At 31.7% G+C, this 19,136-nt stretch overlaps 1 protein-coding gene across 1 annotated transcript; it reads right to left on the bottom strand.

Annotated features, from left to right (window-relative positions):
- Positions 1 to 138: 138 nt before the first annotated feature.
- On the bottom strand, positions 139 to 13,773 carry LOC147071703 (zinc metalloproteinase nas-4-like). Its single transcript, XM_085946379.1, has 6 exons — positions 13,644 to 13,773; positions 9,624 to 9,821; positions 6,742 to 6,851; positions 3,879 to 4,071; positions 2,212 to 2,333; positions 139 to 228 (listed from the first exon to the last, which is right to left on the bottom strand). Exons 1-6 carry the CDS (start codon positions 13,771 to 13,773, stop codon positions 139 to 141), a joined length of 843 nt encoding a protein of 280 aa, XP_085802505.1.
- Positions 13,774 to 19,136: the final 5,363 nt, after the last annotated feature.

Raw genomic sequence — 19,136 nt, forward strand, 5'->3', positions numbered from 1 at the left:
ATTTTTTAAAAAACAGTTTCAAATAGTACAATTTACATAGTTCAGTTCAAAAAAAACACAGGAAGTTACTATGCATGTTACTACTATGCATCTTAAATAAATACAAGAAATCATATTTTACTTAATCTACATAATATTTTAAAATCCAGGGCAGGAGTAGAGTTTGTTCAACTTGATGATGTCAATTGGACTCATGGAAAGACTCTGACCGATTGTATCATTAGTCGCCTGAAAAACAAAATAAAAATAAATACAATATAAAAATTTAGATCAAATTTATATCTAAATACAATACGTACTAAAACCCATCAGAATACAAAGGTAAGACAGAAGAAAATATGTAGGTACCTAAGTAAATTAGAAATTCAATCATATTATAATATTATATATTTATATAAAATTCTGTTAGATGCTCATAAGTATCAAAACGTGTTTATTAAATATTTGTTAATAATCACTGCGTTATTTTCAGATATTTGATACCAATCAATGGCAAATAAGTGTTCTTATTGTAACTCGAATATTGCGGATTTTTTAATCTCAATGCTATAGGTATGGCTATTTTTTCTGGAGAGATAACTCACGGTGTATGTAGTATGATACCGTTAAATTTAGTTTTTACAATTTACATAATATAACCACATGAGTCAAGACTCTGAGTGGACCTGGAAGACACGGTGATACTTTTGATTCATGATTGATTATCTTCACATTAATTAATAAGCATTCAGATTCCCTACAGTTATTATTACTAGAATCTTGAATCTTCACAGTGATCAAGTGGATTTGTTTTATTTTTACTTTTTTAAATTAATTTGCTCCAAAATCTACGACCAATTTTATCCGGATGACTCCTTTTTTATTGTATTTTTATTTTATTATATTGCCTGTCTCCTCTGTACATACTCATATACGTTTTTTTATATTTTTCTCTATTATACTTCTACTTTTCTTATGATTACTACTCAGGGCTTTTTTTTGAAAAAAAAAATACGTGATGGAACTCACTTCTTGTCAAGCATTTTAGAAAATTATATTGAAATATCATTTACTTAAATGAAATTTAAAGCAGTTTTCCTATGTCATGAAAGGCATAAAAATATACACTTTTTTTAAATATGTCTTGACTAAACTTGACTTGACTAGCTTAAACGATCAAACAAATTTGTGCTTGACATGTCATATTGATTTCCATAGTAACGCACGTATATATTAGTAATTTAATTGCTAGGACCCCAGACCCCTAACAACCAATAATGGTGTCGAAATAACTTTTCATACAAAACAGAATTAACTGAACATGAATTCAATTCTGCTTGAAGAAGGCTAAAAGTATTTAAAAAATGCATTGGTATCGTGTTCTGATATATTCTAAAAGTTTCAAATGTCTAGCTAGTCGGAAAGTTAGTTAAAAATGGATTGCAAGATTTGTACTGGACAAAGAACCACCAGACAAATAAGAATACGAACTAAGAAAAACGTTGTAAAATAGGATTGTAAAAACATATATTTGAATAAAAATTTATTGTGATTTCCAAAGTTTAAACCAATTTTCGTCTGGCATATCGTCTCAATTCCTTTTATTAGTGTCGGTGTCTATGGCTGAATGCCATCCTCTGAGTAACCATCAATCAACGTATTTAGAAGAATCAAAAAGTATCAAAGGTGGTCTAACGTGAACCTACAATCGTTTCTTGTCAATAGAAGGATCATTTTTTGAACATTATTATTATTACAAAATTCTGTTTTCTTTCTTCAAAAACTAGCTCATTTATTTTTCAATTTGCAATGTAAAGGTTTACAGTGAAATCTTATAGGCCCAAACTTAGTTCTGACAATAATTCTTTGAGAGCGTCGGACATCAATTCTTAACAATACGATAATAACAATGCCATATTTTATCATTTTGACGAATTATCTAAATATGGATGGCTATCTAAGTGCGAACAATGTTTCATCTAATTGCTTTTGAAATGTAAAAATATACCGTGAAAAAGGGTGCCGGAACGACGTTCCATGTTTTTCTTTTTTAGCCATTTTTAATAACTCTCCAATATATTCTTTACAGCTGTACCTAATATTTGATATAATTTAATTTGGTTTATTATGCCTTTTGTGGGGACCATCACATAATATTTTATCCTACATTATGATAATATATATTTTCTGTGATTGGGTTGACCTAAATAAATAATAATAATAAAAAAATACCTGTATTGGGACAAGAGTTTTGTTTCCATACTCCGAATAATGCATGACGCTTCCGTAGTCATACTTCTGACCAAAGTTCGTAACCTTTGTTCCGTCATACTTAACAAAGTTTTTCTCATGACCTGCGAGGACAAAAATTCAATGCGTTATCAACGGAAATAAAGTTCATTTTTACATTTTTTTAGTTATTGACGTTGTTAGGCTGTAAACCCATCTTCATAACGATCTAACAACAAAAAGCTGCCAATAGCAATCAATAACTCGAATGTTGCTGTGGTTTGTTTCCATACATTACATAATATCATTTCAATTTACAAACAATATATGAAAAATAATATAGGTACAAGTAAAAACTTACAAGTTAAAAAGAATTTTTTATATATAACGTTTTTAAATTTTCTGTTGAATTATTATGCTCAATAAACTTGTACTTGATATGAAGTAAATAAAAAACAGACAAACAAAAATATAGAATACTAAAATGTCATTTTGATTTCCATAGTAACGCACGTATAAATTAATAATTTAGTTGCTAGGACCACCCACTTAGCAACAAATAATAGTGGAATGGATTACGGATTTCTTCCGAAATAACTTTTCATACTAAACAGAATTAACTGAAAATTAATTCAATTCTACTTTAAGATGGCTAAAAGTATTAAAATAATGCATTGGCATCGTGTTCTGATATATTCTAAAAGTTTCAAATAGCTAGTACGGAAGTTAGTTAAAAATCGATTGCAAGATTAATACTGGATAAACAACCATCGGGCAAATAAGAATACGAGCCAATAAAAACGTTGTAAAAAATACTCACAGAGAGCTTACTTATTTTTAACATAATAAAATTAACATATCCAATTATTTTATAATTATTGGTGAGTACGAAAAAAATAAGGCATAGAAGAGAAACCCAAAAATATTCGAGGTGTTCTGCTGTGATAATGTTTTTAGAAAAATTATCGATTTCAGTGGCGGGTTCGATGCATCGACTGATTTTGACCTCATCCCAACGATAACAAAAAATATATATCACATCGTCAACTAAAAATAATAATTATTATTGAGGATAACAGTGACATGTAATAATATAAGTACCTAGAGTTTTTTCGTATCTGTTTGATTGGTTATCTAACCTAACGGGCGGGCCCCCTTAATGTTATTTGCGGGGATTTTGTTATGCTTCGGGTAATGTTTTATGTTAGAGATACTCATTCTTTTAAGATTTTTGTATAATTTATTAATTTCATGAATGGTTTGAGTTTGAACTATTTCGAGAGCCCCTTGTGAAATTCTGACTAATCGATTGAGTCCTCTGCGTCATAAAAATTCGCCATTTTTCGATTTCTCCTTTACCATTTCACCAAATAACATTTTTATTCTGACTTGACGACCAAAACAATATGCCCCACAAGTGGTCAATAGGGAAAGCCTTGGAAGCACCATCAAAATGTTTAAACGTATTTTTCTCAAAACTACCTCTTCCACTTCCTTGGTTACAAAATGTAACAAACCTACCTACCAACCGAATAAAACTAATGGTTTAATTACATTTGTATTACATTACATATTTATACTAAAATGGAAAGTTAAATACTTTCTTTCGGTTTTACAAATATTTATATTTGAAATCCTCAAATTCATAAACAATTTTTTGTGTTACTAACCTACTTTGATCTTTTCCCAGATTACTTTAACAAAGTCATCCCTAGTATTAGTGCTGTGCATATGGTGGAAGCCCAGTGCATGGAGGAACTCGTGCATGATTGTGCCATTCCTGAAGCAGCCACCAGATGACAAATGAAGGTTTTGCGAACCCCCAGACATACCAACGTGAGATGAGCAACCGCTGTCGTCATCCTGAAAAATATAATCGCATAAATGATTTTTATGTTATATTAATTCAGTGGTCTCCAAACTCAATAAGAATGTGAGCTACTTTCCGTAATTGAAATTTTCTGGTGAGCTACTTATACATATTCCTTCTTTATAATTTTTATCATCGTCCTTTATCGTACCATACATAATATTATATTACTTAAAATAAATTAGGACATCGGACTTCCAATAAAACATAAAATGCGTACTTTAATTATTATAAACAAATTAATAATTGAAAAATATCTTGAACAGAGCCCTATGCACAATCGTCTGTCATAACTAAATTTTTTTTACAACAAAACACTATCCAGAAAGCCTTTCATAGTTATGATCGAGTTGTCTATGGTCCACCAGATCTGCAATATCTTCGTTCTGTTCTATTGAAAATAATACCATATTATATAAAAATTCTCTTTTTCATAATTTAGGTAAATTATTTTTTAATTGTTAAACGATGACAAAAATATGAAAAATATACAAAATAAATTCAATAACTATAAATACACAATTAATATTTAATTAAAATGATTAAAATGTCTCCGCAATTAGTGAATTAATATAAGTTATTTTTTGATCTATGTTTTTCCCGATACGGTAACACTTGCCGTTGATATGTCAGATATGGTGTCATTTACAATTATTACAAATATATTCAATAACTATAAATACACAATTAATATTTAATTAAAATGATTAAAATGTCTCCGCAATTAGTGAATTAATATAAGTTATTTTTTGATCTATGTTTTTCCCGATACGGTAACACTTGCCGTTGATATGTCAGATATGGTGTCATTTACAATTATTACAAATATGCCATGATGTGAATAATTATATATAGTGATTAAAACTAATATTACCATGTTGGTGTGTAGGTAACTAAGTACTTATATATTTCAACTACCTTTCTATTGGTTTAATATTACATAAATATCTAAATCCGAATAAGAAAAGTTAATTCATAATTCATTGACACTGACATTTCAATTCGATAATTGGTTTTACTAAATTAAGACATGAACAGAATCAACGAAAGTAAAGAAAAATATGTCGTATTAAATGTCACGCATATTTAATAGTTGTTCAACAGTTTTAATTTGCAATAGGTAATTAAAATATCGTAGGTATATCTACCATCGTAGGTACCTAGGCACCTAATCTTTTTCAATGGCTTTTTTGTCGACATGATGTTATGAAATTTTACCTACCTACTCATAACATTATAATATTAATATATACTACCTACCTAATAATGAGTAATGAATGAGTTAAGGATTGTTGACAATTATTCACAATATAATTATTATCGTAAGTATTGTGTTTCAATCGATAACAAAAGATCTCGATTCTCTATTTTCGAGATTGTCCATTATCGGCATTTTGCACGAATTCTACATTCTATTAGGCAATATCCATATTGAGATCAATTGTTATATGAATTTCAGTGTATGGACTGTATTATAGACACGTAAATTTATTTTGACAGCAGCTGTCAGTGGTAAATGGTAATACAGAAGGGGGCAAGTTCAGAACAAAAGTAGTCTATGGTTAAGGATTCCTTATCTCTATATTAGTAAAAGTGAAAACAATAATAATTATTGTTTTTACTTTCCTTCACATTTTTTTCAATTCTCGGTAAAAAGCGTCAATTACATTGAGCTTTTTTACGAGCTGCTTATTGACGAATTTAAAAGCGGGCGGTTCAGCTACTGCGACTTCATGATTACACACAAAAATTTCCATTCGCTGATAAGCCACAAGCCAGCGAGCGATTTTGACGGAACGTAGTTCGTTTTTTTACCGGGAGGTCGCTACGCTCCATAACAATGTTTCCATTAAACGTCAAAAATGTAAATTTCAAAATGAGTAGTTCGTTTTTCCACCACCATCGCTCTACTGCGCAGACGCAGTAAGCCCATACGCCGGCGTGTAGTGTGAAAAGTTGACCGGCTTTCAACTTTTCTTGGTGGAGTGTTTACAACCTGCTTATTAGCTTATTCGATGATTACACTGGGCGAATTTACAGGCAGATTATAAATTTGCCAATAATCAGCTCGTAAAAAAGCTCAATGTAATTGACGCTTTTGTTACTCCCATCTGAATGCAATTATCAAGATGTACATCAGTGAGTATGTTTCGATATTTACTTTTACCACCTTCATAGTGGAAAACATTGATTCACATAAGTTTAGAAGGTAGAACAAAACTATGCCTTCATTTTGAGCATTCCCATCATAATACATCCCTGACTGCTTATCTATTTTACTTCGTCTGTACGCACAAATCGTTATGTTAATAAATGCATATTACAACGGCAATTTGTTAAACATTTCATTGAAACTAATTAGTTCAAGAAATATTTCATTTCGGAGTCCAATAATAAAACTTAATAGGCAAATTTATAAATATGATAAAATATCCAACGCGAGCTACCGAAAATGCCGTCACGAGCTACCGGTACGGTGACTGTTTGGCGATCACTGCTCTAACTAATAATAACAAACTAGTCGATCTAAAATTATCAAGTACCTACAGCAAAAAGTTTATCGTAGTCCATAAGCAATAACTACCAGAACGAACAAAATTCGCAATTATCTACTATAGACTATAGGAGATGAAGAAAATTTAAACACAATAACACATATTTACCAGAACGTTGACGTAGTTGACAGTGGTTGCGGATGCTTCCAAGATCTTAACGCAAGAAACCTTTACAATATATTTCAATGCGGATTTAATGGCTGCTATGTGAGCGTCATCTAAATTTGAAAAAAATGCATTTTGTCAGTCACCATAATATATTATGTTAAAATACTAACGCACAAACCGCTTGGCTTGTTCGTATGTTCCACCATAAAGATCGATGTCATTGTAATACACATGCAACATCCAACCGCATGACTTTGCTGGATTCATAATTCTCATTAAACCCATTAGCATTTAAAACTCCGGACAGAATGTCCAATCGTAGGTGGACTCGAACCACCAATCGTTCGATCTTCAGTCAAATGCTCTACATTTGAGATTTATCCCCAGGCTCAGATTAGCAAAAATATGTTATATTATAGAACTTAAGCCGAACGCGTTACCCATTGCGCCACGGTTCCTACGGCGAGTGTAACAATTTTAGGGAACATTAAATTTCACTTCTATAGTACTTACACATACAAGATTTAGGAATGTAACATTATTTATTAAATATTTATATCCACACACAGAACAAGTACGTATTTTATTAAGGGGGGACATGCTCGTCGAAGGTCAAAATTGAGTTTTTATTGTATTTTCAAACCATGATCCTGGACACTCCTTAAACGTTGTAGATAATCTATTTATATAATTTTGAATCCTTATTATCCTTTATAGTTATTTTAAACATTTGATGACTGCATGAAGTATTTTTGTTACATAAAATAGTATTCTTTTAAACCTCTCGCTCTAATGTTTTAGAATATAGTCATATTTCGGTACAGAACTGTGCAGTGGTGTTAAGATTTTTTACATTTATTAATTTTTAAACGCATTTATAAAACCATTAGTATAATTTATTACGAGATAATTTTTGTAAAATATTCACGATAAAAAATTATTTTGATAATCTCTGTGATCCCAAATTTGACAAGAATTAGGCATTTTATTATTCAAAAAATCGGCAAGATTAACACATTTGAAGATGATTTTAAAGATATTTATTATAAGCTATGTCTTTGACCATTCAAGTGTGATAAAAATCTTATGAATAATGATTGCTTTATAATAATTATTGACCTAAGAATAAGGTAGTGTTTTTTTGAAATACGCCATTTCTTTTGTCATTCCCTAGTGGTTAAGCTACAACATACGGCCGTAGCCATAAAATGACAAACTATAATTAAAGTAGGGAGTAAAATTATGTTAACGCGCGTGTTTGAACATGTACCTAACCGAATTTTTTTTTATTTTTTTTTAAACGGTACATGTTCAAACACGCGCGTCAATATCATTTTACTCTTTACTTCAATTATAGTTTGTAAATTTATGGCTACGGCCGTATGTTGTAGCTTAACCACTAGGGAATGACAAAAGAAATGGCGTATTTCAAAAAAACACTACCTTATTCTTAGGTCAATAATTATTATAAAGCAATCATTATTCATAATATGTTTATCACACTTGAATGGTCAAAGACATAGCTTATAATAAATATCTTTAGAATCATCTTGAAATGTGTTAATCTTGCCGATTTTTTGAATAATAAAATGCCTAATTCTTGACAAATTTGGGATCACAGAGATTATCAATATAATTTTTTATCGTGAATATTTTACAAAAATTATCTCGTAATAAATTATGCTAATGGTTTTATAAATGCGTTTAAAAATTAATAAATGTAAAAAATCTTAACACCACTGCACAGTTATGTACCGAAATATGACTATATTCTAAAACATTAGAGCGAGAGGTTTAAAAGAATACTATTTTATGTAACAAAAATACTTCATGCAGTCATCAAATGTTTAAAATAACTATAAAGGATAATAAGGCTTCAAAAGTATATAAATAGATCATCTACAACGTTTAAGGAGTGTCCAGGATCATGGTTTGAATATACAATAAAAACTCAATTTTGACCTTCGACGAGCATGTCCCCCCTTAAGACACGTAAAAACTAATATTTTGAAAGTTACTGGCACCGTGTTGGAATCAATGTTAGCACTCATATATAGGGATTGCAATACCGAATGGATATATCAATACCGGTATTTCTTATTGAATACCGGGATTCGTTAAAACATATTATAGAAAAAAATACCTATCAACTAACATAACTATTAAAACACTATTGTATAGCAACCTAAATCACACCTACATTTATTATGTTGAACATTGTAAATATGTATAGATTATGATATTTAAAAACTGCTAATTTTTACAGTTAGTTCGGGTACAGAAAAATCTCTCTGAAATTCAACGTTGGATAGAATAATATAATAGGTAATACAATAATTGGAAATATTTGCCACGAATGTTTTCTTTTTCGAAATATGTTAATTCACAAGAATTCTATAAGTATATTTGTGGGATTTTGTTTTAATATTATTTAAACTTTGTCGATTTCAGTCAATATATTTGCGTTTTGGCAGCATACAAATTATACACAAAATTTAATATAGGTACAATATAGTATAAGTAACGAAAAACATATACGTGTATGCTTTCTTAATACCGAAAATACCGGTTTTTTAAATTTTGAAACCGGTATTTCGGTATCAATTAATAATTGAATACCGGTTTTGAAATACCGGTATTGCAATCCCTACTCATATATTGGGTACCTACTTTTAATACATTGGTTCAAAATTACAAAAGATGTTCATCAATATTAACGAAATTTTAAATAACACATTAGTTACAAATTGTTAGAACTTTTAGTCATGTTTAGCGAGTACGTCGGTATCTAAATGATAAACCACAATACCCGGATAGCGATGTTTATGGGTTCAAGTCCTGTTCTAAATATATAAATACATGTTTATTTTAATTTGTCATACCATAATCATCCGTGGTTATCTTATAGTAGAGAGTTTTGTTGGTCCACAACTTCTTAGCGTCTAAAATGGCATTCTTGACTCCGGAATATTCCCCAACCAACTCCTTGATCTGCTCATCCGTGAGGATCATGTCACCCTCAAACTTTCCACTCCTCTCCCATGAATTCTGTAAATGTTCCAATTCAGGAGTTACAGGATCTAAAATAAACGCAATCAGAATAGCACAACATGTGAGAAGTTTCATAAAAATTAAGCAATTATTTTTTTTCATTACTGAATAACATATTCACACATCAAATACGTATCATTTTTCGTTGAAAAGTCTCACAAACATATAAGGGATCTAAGTCGGTTATGGTTTCCTTATATTATTATAACTTCCTAATACTGGATAATCTAATTAATGAGGGAGAAGGTATCATCATCTATAACAGAGTTTATAAAACGATTGCTCGGTACCTACTAGGTAGAGTTGCGACTTTATAACTTTGCACTCCGGCTCTAGGAAGAAAATAATGTAATATTCTAAAAATATTGTTATTACTTACATATATTATAAATTTATTTATCTGTAATACAATACCCCGTATCTGACCTATATGACGAAAATAACTTTTTGATGTAAGTATTAAAAACAATAAAAATACTACCAATCGACTGCGAAATTCGTGTATTTGTAGTTATTTTAACATATTTATACCATTTTGTAATTTTCCGTATCTGAACATTGCAGGAATAAACCTGTAATAGCCCGTTAAGCTGTCAAGCGTGTTGCATGACGTGTGTTGAATTCAGTTTCAAAATGTCACTGTAGAATTATTTAAAAGCTAAAACGGTAAGTAATATAACAAATTTGGATGTTTATCTTTATATATATATATATATCACATTTTATTGGATGGTATCATTATATTAGGCATTATGTGCATTGCTTTACCACTTTTTACGTTACAGGTTATTTGCATGCTACAGCGCTCGGAATGGAGCAGAACGCCTTGGAGCATCGTTCCGGTTCGTGAATCCCTTGAGAATACCGTTCCATCTCGTGGAATCCTTGAATATACTGTTCCTTTTCGTGGAATCCTAAAAGATAGCATGATATCTCTTGTAAAATTCTCGAGCCTCATCAGAATATTTCATATGGCGTTCCGGTTCAAAATATTTTTAAAAGATAATAAAATAATTATCTTTCTATTAAACAATGATTTTACTGGTTGAAAATCCCTGATTTTTGTTCCTACATAATATGTCGATACAAATGGGTGCCACAATTAGCCAAGTTAAAATTTTGTTCTTAGAAATGCATCGAGTTAGGAATATTTTTTCCCAATAATGCATTTCTATACAAACCATGTGTCTAGTAATAAAAAATAAAAGTTTTTATTAAAGAAAGCACCTTTAGATTTATTGCTCTCTTCCGTTTTCTTAATAAGACAATATGAGATAATAGTATATTATTATAACAATGTTTTTTTGCGTGCAGACAAAATCACAAAATACATCATTTGTTTAAGGTACCTGGTATTATGGGAATAGATTATAGAAGGACGTAAGGTAGATGGTTTGTGAAATACAAAAGTATCATGATGCAATCAATCCATTTTTTGAATATTCATGTCATTCTTATAATAATTATTATTATATAGGTAGAATGGAAAATGTATTAGGCACTCATAAAACGATTGCAGGTAGGTGTAGGTATATTATATTATAATCAATTATTAATGAAAATAGTTTTTTAAATTATCATGGTAGTGGCAATGCCTTTTAAGGGGGGACATGCTCAGCGTAGGTTAAAATGGAGCTTTTGTTTTATTTTCAAAGCATGATCCTGGACATACTTTAAACGTTATAGATAATCTATGTATATAATTTTGAAGCCTTATTATCGTTTATATTAATATTACATAAAATAGTAAGTATTTTTATCACATCAAATAGTATTCTTTTAAACCTCTCGCTCTAATGTTTTAGAATATAGTCATATTTTAGTACAAAAATGTGCAGTGGTGTTAAGATTTTTTACATTTATTAATTTTTAAACGCATTTATAAAACCATCAGTATAATTTATATCGACATTATTATAGTGAAATATTTACGATAAAAAAATATATTGATAATCTCTGTGATCCCAAATTTGACAAGAATTGGGCATTTTATTATTCAAAAAATGGGCAAGATTAACACATTTGAAGATAATTCTAAAGATACTAATTATAAGCGTCTATGTTTTTGATCATTCAAGTGTGATAAACATCTTACGAATAATGATTGCTTTATAATAATTATTGACCTAAGAATAAGGTAGTGTTTTTTTTTAAATACGCCATTTCTTTTGGCATTCCCCAGTGGTTAAGCTACAACATACGGCCGTAGTCATAAATTGACAAATTATAATTGAAATAGGGAGTAAAATGATGTTAACGCGCGTGTTTTAACATGTACCTAACCGATTTTTTTAACGGTACTTATGATTCGGTACTTGACATACTTCTATTGGCGCGTTTAGGAAAATAGATCAGAGTGTATTTTTTGCATGTGACCGGCTGCGATGTAACACATATATTTTATAATTTATATTGCATTCGGGTTGCTTAATACTTTGAAATATTTATCGTTGTGTTAGGCGGATTCAAATTTGTTTCTGTTAACTTTCCTAACGTTATTCATAAAACTTTATTTATATTGGAGTGTATATTTATTTTTCATTGTAAAGATTGTGTATCAAGATTTGAGGCTATATTTATGTTAGTATTATTTATGAGTAAAATTATATAATAATAAATAAATAAATTTTGTGAATGTTGAGTTGGTAAATTTCGTAAACTTATATTATTATATATTTTGATGTCACAAACAACTGATTCTGGCGAATATGGTAATGAAAATATTTTATAAAGTACATTATGTAAAACTGAGATATTTTTTGTACTACAGCTATTATATCGAATATTGCACATATTTTTTGAAAAAATATTGAGCGTTCGGGTTCGTAAAATTTTCTATTTCGAGCAATGGCATGCTATGTAGTTACAACATGACGTGTGAACTATCAACAGCAGCTTAGCTTCCTGCACAATTTGTAAAAAGTTACTTACATGATACTAATATTAGGTCATCTATAGATATATTAATATAAGTGAATATCGTTTGATCTAATTTTATGCGAGGTATTAAGGACAAGAGGCGTACCAGTGTATAATAAAACGTACATTCTAAGGCTCGTTTCAGACGGAACACCGGTGTCGCGCTCGCTATAATATAGGAGGCCTTTGTATTCGAATAAAGGGGCCTTTGTATTATGTTGATAAACGCCCCAAATCGAATCTAAGTTAAAAAAATATTTTAAGATTATTTACACTGGGACAACTGGACGCCGGGACAAGTGGGCGACGCGCTGTCGAATGAAATAAATAGACGTTCGATACGATTTGATACAGAAAGTAGACGAGGACGTTTAATAAGTTTCTATCTACTACTTGGAAGTCTTAATTCATTTTGCTCTTAACATAATGTTTTTTATTGCGGATTCAGAATTATTATGCCTGACGCTTTATATAAAAATAAAAGAACTCCCTTCTCGTTGAAATTTAAACATATACACAATTAAATCATTCTTTAAGTATGTATATTTAAATTGTCACCATGTATTAAATAATATATATTTTTAAGTACATATAATTCACGAACGTCTATTTATTATCGAATTTCATTCGATTGCATAGCGCCTAGTTATCCCAGCGCCAAATCGTCCTTGACCCGATTTTTCTAATAGGTCTATTAAATTTGTGGTGTTTTCTATGCTATGTTTAACATTTCAGTTACCACGAATAATAAAAAAAATATGGTATAATATACATAATATTATTGAAATAAAGTTAAAATAATGGGAAATTAATGATATACTATATTATCCGCTCTATTAAAGTGAATGAAATAATGATATTGAGCTGTATGCTGTATGTATATTTAAAAAAATAAGATTTAAAAAAAACATAATTAATTATTATGTGCTTACCTTCTGGTCGTCCGTGCACTGTTTTCTTGAGGAAATCTTCATATTCTTGGATCTCACTCGTCGACCTGCTGATTGTACCCGCTGATGCAAAAGCAACAGCCAGCACGAGGAGTATGACAACTTTCAGCATGTTAAATCTATAAAAAAATATCTCACTTTAAATTCGCGGTTAACAATTTCGAAGTCGAATACTAACAATGTATCCAATAAACTACGAACGATTTAAATTTCTGATAATAAAACAAATGCTTCACTATCCAGTATCTAATATAATATTATAAATATACACAGGATATTGAAATAGTCGATTTCGTTTTTGAGTTATGAGTGTCTGAATGTTTTTATTCCTTGAAAATTTAAACAAGTTTCAATATATCTATCAAAATCAAATAATTATTATATTTATACACGCCAAGTAAATATTTATATAATATATATATATAAAAATGTGATTTAGTAAATTACTGGTGTATATTCTGTTCTGTTTGCAATGCAAACTATTTTTGTTTTTCACTACCTAACCATTTCTTATTTATATAAAATCATCATCTTTATCAATCTATTACCATAATAGATAATCCTAATTAATTATAAGAAACTATGTAAAGATTTTAATTGCAAAGATACGCACAATCAATAGTATACCGTACACTATCTTAATAAAAGACGATTATTCTTTATTTCAGTGTAACCCAGAGGTGAGAAATCTTTTCATATTGGAGTGCTATATTTAGTTAACTGCACCCTGGCCGAATCACAATGTTGAAGTTTTGAATCGAATGGGAATGGACAGAGAAGTTCTGCGTAGTATCAGAACCAGAAAACTACAGTACCTGAGCCACATTTTGAGAGGTCAAAAGTACAGCATTTCCCAACATTTATCAACCGCGTATTAATTTTCGCAATTATTTATTGTGACGTATCAAAAAATGTATAATTGAACTGATTAACTGATGTTTAATGACATTGTTGTGACTGCATTTATTGAAAATAAATTGAATATTTGGTTACAGCAGCTTCCGCTGATCCTTTGGCAGTGTCGTCCATAGGCAAAGAACCGCCCTTAAGTAGACTAAAAATGCCGTCCCCTCTAATTTTCACTTTCAAATAGTTTGTGCACTAGGCTACTTCTTACCGGTTTCTTTTTACGATCTTAAAGACAAATACACCAAAAATCTATAAATTAACAAGCACACCATCTACAGAGAATTAGAATTTTTTCAGGAAACTTACTCTCAAAAAACGGTGGTTTTGTTTTAGGTATGTGTGCGCTGACAGGTTTGGAGGCAAAACTTAAAACAAATTGCCTGTAGGATACACAATATGAGGCGTCTAATGACAAAAAGCGACAAGTCCACAATTCAATATTTTCGGGAAACAATGTTTTTATGTTTCAAGCTTCAGTTATATGTATTAACAAATGGCAATTTGTTTCAGCCGATAAACTCTTAAATGTAATAAATATAGGCAAAATAAAATTGGACGTAGCGCTATTTGTACCTCACTTTTAAATTTATTACGCATAAGGCACATATTTCCGTGGCACTGTCATGAGTTTACCAGATGCTACAGCATGGGAGACGCCCTTTTCAATATTGAACGTTCCCTTATTGGTTGACTTAAACACGCGCGAAATCAACCAAGCTTTAATATTATGAAACACGGATTAGGCGCTTTTTGTAATAAATCGAGACTTAAAATTTTTTTTTTCGAAGGGTTATGTCGCATTTTGGAATTTATATATCAATACATATTATGTAAAATTATACAAAGAATACGTGCGTATTTTTTTCTCGATTTTGACCAAATGTGGACTTATCGCTTTTTGGAATTAGACGCCTCATATTATGTATTACAATCATGGCCCCCACAAAGGGGGTCTGACAGGGCTCTAGACTAGGGGCCCGGCGTGCCGGGTCAATCGGATGTGTGAGATAAACACACATCACAATGCATCACAAAGTAAAAAAAAGTCGCCGGCGGCGCTATTTCTCGACGGGGTTATTAACGTTTCGATTGTAAGATGCAATTTTTGATTGTTTTGTGTTAATTCGACAACTCCATAATTCAAGTAGATGTATTAAAACTACAAAAAATCGCTTAAAATAAACTGAAGGCTCTTACTTTTACCTCTAACACAATTTTGAAAGCGCTTATGCTGTGGTTCACATGCTATTAAACTTAGCGATAGGTAGGGGGGCCCGCCCCGCCAAAGATCCTGGCCGGGGGGGCCTGCTTTAGGATTTACAATACGATAATAGTTATGTTGTCAGATTTTTTTGTCGATACTTTCTAATGAATCGACCGCATCATTCTATCATCCGCCCCCAAGCAACGCATGGCCTACTTACCCCCACAGGATGTCACTCAGCTTTAGGTGGATATCCGTGATTTGTCGTCTTAATGGCGTCTTGATTGTAGGATAATATGGATTAGGTAACAACTATACGTGGACAGCAGGTGTCCATAGACGGAAGCATGCACGATGAAATTGCTCTAAGAACAAAGCTGGGATGGAGTGCTTTCGGACGTCTGAATAGTATCTTCAAGAGTGACCTACCATTATGTCTTAAGCGTAGGGTGCTCAACCAATGTGTGCTACCCGTGCTCACGTATGGCTGCGAGACGTGGACCCTCAACACGAGAGATGTCCAAAGGCTAAGAGCCACACAGCGAGGCATGGAGAGGTGTATGTTGGGCATCACGCGAAAGGACCGTAAGAGAAACGAATGGGTTAGGAAGCAGACAAGAGTACGCAATGTAATAGATGTTGCCAAACAGCTGAAATGGAGATGGGCGGGGCACATTGCCGAAAGGACGGCCGCTGGACAAATGCCGTCATCCAGTGGTACCCAAGGGGCACGAAACGGCCACAGGGTCGCCCTAAAAGCCGCTGGATTGACGAACTGGTAAAGTTCGGCGGAAATACGTGGCAGCGAACGACACAGGACCGAGAGAGTTGGAGAAAGCTTGGGGAGGCCTTCATCCAGCAGTGGTTTGACCCCGGCTGATGATGATGATACATGGATGAAAAGCAATAAAGCATTTTTCGTATATGTTGCCGAATGCATGGGTTTCCTATTGTTTTGTTATTTTCGGTTAAATTTGAATTCATTCAAAAACAAGCAAGGCCGCTGGTTCCCTCTCCCTGGGATAATGTGTTCAAAAATATTTTTTTTTAGAACACTTTACTTATATATATCTCATTTCTACACAGTGTGACGCTAGTAGTTTCATATAAACAAGTTATAAATATCGCAAATCCGAGTGTGTTTAAAAAAAAAACTTCCACGTTGATACATATTTTAAATTTATTCCATAATCTACGTAGCATGTTTTTTTCTATCTATTTATCACATACCTAAGTAATAGCTTATTTCTTTTCATATAATGATACTCGTAATCGATAATATTTACCAATAGTGTAGGTAGGTATCTGTCGTAAAATCAGAATGAGTTCAAGTGTTTAGTACAGGTGTTTGAGCGCAGAATCTTGTGAAAGATCTTTGGCCCAATCTACGAGGATGGCATCTGGCGACGTCGCTATAACCATGGGTTCTACAAGGTCTTTGACCTTTGATGAGCCTGACGTCATCAGATTTATCAAAACCCAACGTCTGTGATGGGCCGGCCATGATAGTCCTTGCAGAATAAGAACGTCCAGGTTAAAAAATCTTAGAAGCTGCTTTAACTATAATATTCCTGTTTAGAGCAGTGACATGCATGGAAAATGTTACCAATATCAATCATATCCGTCTTGGAAATCCAGAAATATGGCACGGTAAAGAGAAGACGTATCTTGATGAAAACTACCCAATCGAAGATATTTCGTTTATCCAGCAGCCATGGCCATGATTCTTCAAAAACCATTATATTATAGAGATATGAAATTTTAATTTATTTTAAAGTACCTTTCTATTTTGTTTGTAATAAAAAATAGTACCATGTTTTTAAACATATTTTTAATTGATAAAAACACAATTTTGAAAAACCTCATTAAATGGATATTAGAAAATAGTCTATAGAAAAAATGTTGAACCGAGTGAGACTTGAACTAACGTCATTAACTTTTAGGGTGGGTGCTTTTACCTCTAAGATATCGATCCGTCTATGATTTATAGGAAATATTTATTATGTATTTCTATAATAAAGACTATACTTTGTGTATTTTCAGTATCGAATATAATATTATATATATATATATATATATATTTATTATTATTAGAAAAATAAAACAGATAAAATCTTTCAAAACAAAGCATTCTACGATAATTTTATTTTGATAAAAACATGTCATGCATATCTAGTTTTGCACAACAATAGTTGATTATTTCTAAAATAAATATCCGATCAATCAAAAAACTATTTAATTTATATACTATTTTTCAATGTCATAGAGATTTTGCTATTATTATCATAACTATTATGCTCAATTTTGCACGTCGCAAAGTTGGGGCGAAATCTAGATAATATATTACGTAAAACTAACATAATTCTTATCAACTCGAAGTAATTCTCTTCTGAAATGGGAATGTATGCTAATGGATTTCTAGACAACATTTTTAGCAACGTTATATCAATTTCGCGATATATGTCACCGATCGTACGAGAAGATGCGTATCACCTTATTTTAGCTTTTTTACACGAGTTTCATCTAGGACCAACATTCCCACACACAGAACAAATCTGCAGAGGGGGTAGAAGTTTGAAGATGGCAACTTTGATATGCTTTATTCATTAATGGGTGAAGTAGATTTGAGTGAGTTGTATGAAATTGGTGACGTAAATGACTAGGTACAACACTTTTACAATGTCATTTCTCATTTCTCATTTCTAATGTGTTCTACCAGTATTTTATAATGAAGTCGCCATGTCGTGGTAGAAGGCGGTCCGATGTGGTCTTCTCAGGAAATTATCGAGGAAATTAAGGTCAAACATTACTACCATAAAGCCTGGAAGAAAGCATGTTCAGCAATACTATGAAATATTTAGTCTTTATTGCTTAAGGCCATGCATTAGTTGAGGCACGGTCTAAAAAGATCGTCGCTAGGCGATGCGCGGATTGCGGGTGGCGGGTGAAAATGACGCCTGTCAAACGAAATATTAATTGTCATATAAATCCAACATACGTCCATTTTATGTTCTGTTTATTGTTCTATTAGTAACAATAATAATATATTCATTGACATGTTTTCTTTTTAAAGTAAATGAGTAACGTTTTTAGTCATCTTTACACGATTTTAGAATTAATTGACCCGTCGCCATCACGCAGCAAAGTGACGTGTTCCTGGGTCAACTTTCTCTCAGTGAATGGCAGCGAGTCCAAAATTTCGTCGCCCGTACAGTTGAAAATTATTTGGCGTTTCACTGATGCGTCACCTTTGCGGCAAGCAGTCTTGCCTATCGAGCACATATAGAAACAGTAGAAGATTGCATTCGCGAAAATTCTAAATAGTTTTGGGAGTATGTTAAATCTTTGAAGGGATGGTGGGT

This window comes from Rhyacophila brunnea, unplaced genomic scaffold, assembly GCF_057557595.1.
Source record: "Rhyacophila brunnea isolate RB1 unplaced genomic scaffold, BYU_Rbru_1.0 scaffold_2, whole genome shotgun sequence".
Lineage (NCBI taxonomy): Eukaryota > Metazoa > Arthropoda > Insecta > Trichoptera > Rhyacophilidae > Rhyacophila > Rhyacophila brunnea.